The 8,097-nt window shown below is 45.1% G+C and overlaps 1 protein-coding gene across 1 annotated transcript; it reads right to left on the bottom strand.

Moving 5' to 3' along the window:
* Positions 1 to 537: 537 nt before the first annotated feature.
* GFI1 (growth factor independent 1 transcriptional repressor) lies at positions 538 to 6,639 on the bottom strand. The gene is made up of 4 exons (XM_019531106.1): positions 5,615 to 6,639; positions 5,382 to 5,519; positions 3,491 to 3,656; positions 538 to 1,883 (listed from the first exon to the last, which is right to left on the bottom strand). Exons 1-4 carry the CDS (start codon positions 6,047 to 6,049, stop codon positions 1,705 to 1,707), a joined length of 918 nt encoding a protein of 305 aa, XP_019386651.1. The 5' UTR covers positions 6,050 to 6,639; the 3' UTR covers positions 538 to 1,704.
* Positions 6,640 to 8,097: the final 1,458 nt, after the last annotated feature.

The raw sequence follows: 8,097 nt of genomic DNA, 5'->3' as shown, positions 1-8,097 counted from the left end.
ACATCCTAGTTTGACTAGGACAGTCCTGATGGGAGAAAAAAGAAATATGGGTATCCTGATGGTATTTAAAAAATTGAGATTTTTGTCATGATTTAAAATTCCTGCCCTGGCAGTGACAGAGAGTTGACTGTTTCCCTTCTGGATTTGCTATCTTCCAAACCAAGATTGCAGCCACCATAGTACAGCACTGTGCATACACTACGAAGTTCTGGCAAGAGGCAAAACCTGCTGGCATGGGCACAGCACTACAATAACTGCCTATACTACATCTGCCTCCAGTGGGCTCCAGCAGCATTGCACACACATAGGTGCACTGAATTGTTCCATTTCAGGATACCAAAATTTTAGGAGATTTACACTCTTGCAAATTCTAGCTTTTTATTCTCTGGGTAAAGTGCCAAACCCACCTGTGGCAATATATGTAAATATATGCTGCGTTATAATAAGGTGAGTTTCCTAATTTGGTTAAAGTTATGTACTTCAATAAAAATCATGCAAGAACATCTTCAATACTTTATTAATTTAAACATTATTCCAATAAATATATATCAATAAACATAAGACACACCAAAAAACCTAAATGAAGACATGTACGATCCTTCCAACAAAGTAAAAACAATAATGTGGGTTATTTTTCACTGAGGTATGCACAGGATCATTTAAGGCAAAATCAATTATTTATACTTTTATGATTCCTATCCACCTCAGGTATAATACCATTAAAAAATACAAAAGCCCAAATATACAAACAAATCTATCAGTAACTAGTTAGCTATTTCCCAGTTATTTATAATCAAACCCAGAGTGGTGAAGATGATGGTCATTCTGGACAGAAAGCCTGTGCCTGGCCCTTTGGTCTTGCCCTTCTCAATCAGGGACAAACGGGTATTCTTAGGAGCTCCAATTAATAAGGCTTTGGCTTTTTCTGTTAAGTCCTTCACTAGTGGACATAGATAGAAGTTAACTCCCAATCCACACACACATACATAAGCAAAGTCATACAGCCAGCTCTTGCGTGGATAACAGATAGACAGTTTAGAAACACAGAAGGGGCCTGACTCTTTTCACCTTAGTTTTCCAGCAATGTAACTCCTGATTTATGCCATTATTATGTGAAAGCAGAATCTAGCCCAAGCTGAGACTTTGGCTCTGAAAGTAGCAAGATGTCAGATTGCACTGTCCAACCCTGCTCCTCCTCTACTGGCTGTCCAGTTAGGAAATGACAAAAAAAAGCTATTGAACAGTTAAGTTGACCTGAACAAGCAGTCCTTATAATGTTTACCAGATTTTTCAGTGTATTTATCATGTAAACTCTTACCCATATTTCCCTGCAAGTTAATTTAAAAAAAAAGAGAGAGTTGAGGGATTTCATCTTTGCCATGGGCAAAAGAACCTTCCAGCTCACAGCTGTTTTGTAGCTTATCTACATTTGGAGTTTCAGGCTTCAGGTGGAAATGTTTGTTTTCCAGTGTTTAAAAAAAAAAAAAGCAAGGGAGAGAAGAGAGAGAAAGAGAAAGAAACCCCAGCCAAGTCCTTCCAGTTGAACTTCAAAGCTGCTGTCCTGTCCTCTCCTTTTGTCTCTGAGCTCCTGCCCAGAAAGGTAATGCCAGGATCTGTGCTAAGGGCAGGGCTCAGGGCCACCAGGAAAGCTGAGGAAGCCTGTTCACATAGTGTTGTAGGTGTTTGCGAGACTGTAGGCAGGTCTCATTTCAGACCATGTTGTGTCTCCCGATGTCTCCTTAAATCCACCTTCCTCTGGAAGCCTTTGCCACACAGATCACAACCAAAGGGCTTGAAGCCGGTGTGCTTACGACTGTGGGTGATGAGATTGGAGCTTTGACTGAAGGCTTTGCCACACACCTGGCACTTGTGGGGTTTCTCACCTATAGGGCGAAGCGGGTAAAGACAGAGCAGTCCCTATGTTAGAGAGCCAGCACACTGCATAAGGAGATCAAAGAGAAACTTGCCACAGAAAATGCACTTCACACTTTAAAGTTTATCATCTGCAATACTGCCCTTTCTAAAAGACCACAGAGAATAGTCCTGCTTACCAAGAAAGTACAATGAATTAAATACTGGCTGTACTGAAAACATTGAAAAAAACTCCTGTTGACTTCAAGAGGGACAGGATTTCAGCCTCTTTTAATTTTACATGTTACCAAATAACTGCTATGATGAAACCCAGACCTCAGAACAGCTCTGCACATCCACAACTCCCATTAATTTCAGCTGAAGCTGTGAATGCCTAGCACCTTTCAAAATCAGCATGAGGAGAAAGGAATACAAATACGGGCAGGGATGTTGTTCAGCATCCATAGCGCACATGTAGTGTAGTTTATATATTTAAGGAAATCTGAATTCAGTAAAGGACCTGGTTTTAGGGCACTAAATTAAAACTCCAGGGTCAGATTCTAAACTTAGTTATACCCATGGATCCTGGACTATCTGCATTGGCTCACCTGGAATTTGGCAAGGTTTTTTTGTGGTTGTTTTTATTTGACCAACTGTGTAGTTGGGAGAGATGGAATCTGGCCAAAGATTTCCACAGTAGAGTCCAATTGAAAAAACTAATAGTAAAAAGACATTTTCCTTTTATGATTTAAATGATTCATCTTAAATTAGCAACCATCAGCAGAACAGATTTATAAATAAGCTATTTTTACAATAGCTAGTAACCTCTAAGAAAATCAAATCCTTTGCTAGACAGACAGTACCAATATACAGAAATATGTCCCGAGTAACGTTATTTTCCATCACTTACGGCAATGTTCCTTGCAGTGAGAAAAGGACATTTCATTTTCAAATGCATCTGAGAAGACCTGCTGTCCCTTTAAACTAAATTATTTTTAAATATCCCTTCCTACAGTAATTCACCTGCAGCTTATTAGTTTCTATATTCATTATCACTGACAATGAAACCTGAGAATGCTGCACCTCTCCTTCCATTATATGCCCAACTGCAGCCATTTGATTGGAAAATCCGGGTGGAAGCCCAATATACAGGCAATCTCTGAGCAAATATTTAGACTGAGTTGGACCCACAGCCCTTGAGTTTAGTGTTTGATCTGGAGGAGGAGGCTGTTGTTTCTTCTATTGTAAAGTAGCAGCCTGTGGATAGAGATACTGCAGATTCACCTGTCATTTACAGGGGCCTCAGGTCTAAATCAAGGCCAATATAAATACAGTGGTCTACAAGTCATCCTATAGAAAAGCCCTTCTGGATAAACACAGGGTGGATCCTATGAAAGGAACACTGATTGGATTTATTCCGATTTCAGTTATTTAACAGATGCTGTTCAAGAAACCAGGGTCTAATCTCCCTTCTTTTCACTAACATCCTACTTGGGTTCTTGCAGTATAAGACACTCGTGTGAAGCAAAGGCCATGCAGAATGAGATGAATGCATCAGAAATGGATTGATGGGAGAAGGGAACTCTCCTGAAATATATTCTAGGGAAGGGGGATAAGCTCCAGCTGCTGGGAGACTGACCTGTGTGAATGAAGGTGTGTTTCTTCATGTCAGATTTCTGGTGAAACCGCTTCCCACAGTACTGACAGGGATAGGGGCGCGTATCTGAATGGATGAGCAGATGGGTAGACAAGGTGGAAGATCTCTTAAAGCTCTTGCCACAGATCTTACAATCAAAGCTGCGTTCCTGCAGATAGAACACACCCCACATGCACATTTTTGTCATTCTATAAACTGCATTTGCAGCACAGTCAGCCAGCCAGGGCATAACACATACTCCCCTCCCCTAAGAACCACATTCTCCTCCCCTACATGTACCCTACATGCCAGCGGAGTCACTAACACGGCAAAGACTACCCATGAGATGTCTAATTCAAAGTCCAGGAAATTCACCTTCTTCCCAGCTCTATACACTATTTACAAGTAGCGACTTCATCAAACAGCCACAGGGGCTTGTAGGCACAGCCACTTTGGTGAATGGGAGTGTGCAGAGTGTGTGTGCATGCTCCAGCAGGAGGATCCAAGGTAGGAGCAGAGGGACTTCACTGAGCCACAAACAGCTGCTGGACAGCTTTAAGGAGCACTTAGTCAATGAAAGCAGCCAGAAATAAGCACAGCATGGTACCCCATCTGATACCTTGTGGGAGAGTGAGGCATGTACAGGAATTTTTGTTGTGGTTTGATTTTTGTTTGATCAAGCTGCTATTGTTATTACTTTTCATCATAATTTAATTCAAAGGTGCTAAGTGCTTTAGGATAGGAGTCTGCTTGATTTATCAATGTTACTATAAAGCCAAATAGAACGCATCAAAAACATTGGTGCTTCAACCCCCACCCCTCCACTCCAGCCTCAGACACTCCATCACACTCTCCTGTCTTCTACTCCATTTCTAGACACCCGCCACAAAAACTATTCTTGCTTTCAACCTGTCTTACATCATCTCCTCTTTCTCTTTTCCCAGTAAACAGATTCCTCTTCCAAGGCCCTGCTGTGCTTTTCAGACATGTTTCCTTATTTTAAGTCTGTACTTGACTTTCTTTGCTCTGTCCTAAATTCTCTCCCCTTGAGTTTTCAGTATGCTGCATTGCTCTTTCCTCCACTGGTTAATTGCTGATAAAATATTTCCCTTCATTACCTACCCTGCCATTTTACTCATTCCCTTCTAAATAAGAGTTAGCAAACATGTTTCACTGCAAATCTATCCTCCTGAAGCTAAGGTAAGGAGGGAAGATTTGCCATGCCAATTGGGTGGGTGAAGAGGAAATATGGCACAATTATCATCAGGTGGAAAAAGTTACAAATCTTCCTACCAAACTTAACTACCACATTTTCTTTGTGTGTGACTCAGATCATGTTGCGACGGGTGAAGTCTGCCCTGTACACACAATTAGGTGTTCAGATGCTGTCTCATGCTACAAATTAGGGAAAGTTTGCACCATTTGAGGCGGTGCTGACTAGAAGCTACTCACAGCAAGTTTCTTTAACTGTTTCAGGAGTCTACCATCCTGCCATAATGTCTTGACTTTGTGTGTGAGAGTGTAACTCCTGACAGGAACAGTTGTTTTATTAATTTGTGCTGTTTATGAAGCAGCATAGGGTTTCCCTATACAAACACAGACCCTGGAGAATGTGTATTCCATACTCTGTTATTTTAATTCTTTTGTAGCTATAGCATTTGACTCCCATGTGCTCTTCCCCTCCCACACCTCCTTGGTGCCTTTTGTGATGTTCTCCTCACTCCAAGCACCTTCCCTCCCCAGCCCAAGTGCCTGCAGCTCCCACACTCTTTGCTTCAACTGGCCCTCTGATGCCACACAATTGCCTTAGCTGCTTCCCTGGCACTGCACCCTTTGCCCACTGCCTGCCCTGATTCTGGAGTCCTCCCCCTCCCCCTACCTCTGTGGCGCTTACCTGTGAGTGCACAGCCTTGTGCTGCTCCAGGCTGACTGCATGGCCAAAGGTCTTGCCACACATGTCACAGGCGAAGGGTCTTGTGCCACTATGTGAACGGCGCACATGTACCTCCAAGCCATGCGGTGTAGAAAAGACCTGAAGGGAGAGTGCATGCAGGGGTCAGGCAAGCCAGAATGCATGAAAAGAACCAGGGATCAATCAGGACCAGAACTGTGGGGACGGATTCCTACCTTGCTGCACTTGACGCACTTGTAGGAGCCGGTGGTGATGAGTAAGGGGCGGCACAGAAGCTCTGCCTCCACCTTGATTCCACCTGGGCCCTTCTCCTGCTGCAACCCAGGCTGGGCCTCTGCATAGAGGCCTGGAGCTGCTGCTGAGGATCGCTCAAAGAGTCCTGACCCAGGGGAACCGAAATCACCATAGAGTCCCAGGGCTGAGCCACGCTCTGCATTGTAGAGGGCAGACTCTGAGCTCCGCTCACAGAAGAGGCTCAGGGCTGAGGTACGCTCCAGGGTTGGGCAGGGCCTGTAGCTCTGCACCAAATGCCTCAGCTCAGAGCCACCCAGGCTGCCCCATGCATATGGCTTGAAGGGGACAGAGAATGGCGGTGCCTCATCCAGAGAGGGGCAGACAGAACGCTCAGAGGCTGTGGAAACACAAAGCATGGTCAATTAGTGGGATTTGCAGCACAGCCACCACCTACTGTGCACAAGGCAATTCAAGGGCATGACATGGGTTCTAAATCCAGACACTTTTGGTGCTGCACACTGACATCTGTGCTACCTCCGAGAAGGAGGGGCAGTTAGACTGCATAGTGTGCTATGGGCGCTATGCATCCATTACAACGGCATAGACCCACCAATGTAGTCAGGTCTTTTTTTTTAAGTGGTCATTAATGTCATTCCCATTGGCTTTGATTGGAGTTTTGGTGGTTAGCCCCTCTGAAAAATGTGCCCAATATATCTGATACTGGGCAGCAAAACTAACTGTGTACAGAGCACTCTACGTATACTCATACATACACCATTTTGGACATACCAGTAGCAGCTCCAGAGTTAAAGCTGTGATGAGATTTATGCCTTTAGCAGACCTGAATTCCATCTATTTCATAACTTGAAAGACTTGAATTTATTCTTCCAAACTTGGCATCATCTATCTTGGTGGTTCTCAACTTTTCCAGGCTCAAGGCAACCCCTTGCTGGACTCAAGACATTCCTTAGAAGATGCCAGTTTAGCTTTCACTTGCCTTTTGATTACAGAAAAATACAGAAATTCTTCTGGTGCAAAGAACTCAGGAAGACCACACTGCGCTAGGTCAGAATGTTTTTAACACTATGAATTTCTATTTCAAATCGCTGTGGTTATCTTTTGAATTGTGCGTACACCTACAAATGCTAACATGGTGCAGTTCCCCACAGCACTCCTGAAAAGATTTCAAGGCACACCAGGGTAAAATGACACCCTGGTTGAGAGTCACTGATCTATCTTTAAAGGAGAATTGAAATGCCTAAGTAGTTTTCCTCACTTTTGCAGAGGAAACATTTAAAAATATTCTTTTCCCAAAATAGAATCCTTTATGCTCATGTTTCTCTAAATTATTCTAGGTAAAACAGAATGGCCCCCCCACCCCCACAAACTCCAAGCAGCACAAGCACCTTGTGATAATCTTGGACATAAGTCATGTTTCAAATTAAACAGCAAACAGAGTTATTCCCCTCACTGGGGTCATAACCTATGTGAGTTTCATCAAGTCTAACTGACAGACACAAATTCATCAGCTACTTCTGTTGCTGAGTAAAACTAAAACAGAAATTGTCAAAGTGTTTTCAGTTGTTTTACCAGCATTTTCCCAAACAGCTTTAACTGGAGTAATTCATGGTATAAAAAGCTCTCTACAGCTGGGGGAGGACCCTGGTACAGGGGGAGGACCAGGAATGGACCCAGGCCCTGAAGGGCTGATAGGGACTGAGGCATCCGGGTATCACAGGTTCTACACAGACGCGCTGGCGGGCCACCGAGAAGAGGCAGATGGGGGTGACCTGTCCACTGCTGACACCTCTACAAGGCCATGCTGCTCTCAATCACTGCTCCTACCTCAGCCCTCTCACCCCAAACATCTTCCCACATGCTACCACCCTGCATGTCCACAATTACTCCTCGGCTGTGGATGCCAAGAAGGTTTCTGAAGCCCAAACGGGAAGAGGTGACGTGGAGAAAGAGTACTTGATACCTTGGCTGTTCAGTTCCTTGCTTTCTAACCTCTGAGTTGGCCTTTGCTCCCTGGGGGTGGGCACAGGGAATCCAAGCATCAATATATGTACCCCTAGGGCTGGGACAGCTGTGACAAGCCAAGCTGGCTGAGGCCACAAGTTCCCCCACCCCCTGCACTGATTGCAAAGCTGTGGCAGGGTCACATCAGCTCTCCTCTCTTCTCTGCCCTGTTGCCTCACAGTTTCCTCTCAACCTCCCTACCCCCTAAAGCCAAGTCAAGGGCCACGAGGCCCTTTCACCCGGCTGCCGCCTTCCCAGCCCTCCCGCTTGTGGAGAGAAGCTGGAGAAGTCCCGCTTCGTGCCCGCGGGAGGGTTGGGGGCCGGCGCTCCCCGCACAGCGCGGCCTGGGGCGCTGCGGCCACGTTGGCGCGGCCGCCCAGCTTCTCCTCGCCTCTCCCGGCGGCGGCCCGGGCCGGAGCCCCCAGGGCCCAGCCCAGCGGCT

Source organism: Crocodylus porosus, unplaced genomic scaffold (assembly GCF_001723895.1).
Source record: "Crocodylus porosus isolate Cpor-Errol unplaced genomic scaffold, CroPor_comp1, whole genome shotgun sequence".
Lineage (NCBI taxonomy): Eukaryota > Metazoa > Chordata > Crocodylia > Crocodylidae > Crocodylus > Crocodylus porosus.
The sequence above is the reverse complement of the archived record's forward strand: the minus strand, read 5'-3'. Positions and strand labels throughout refer to the sequence as shown.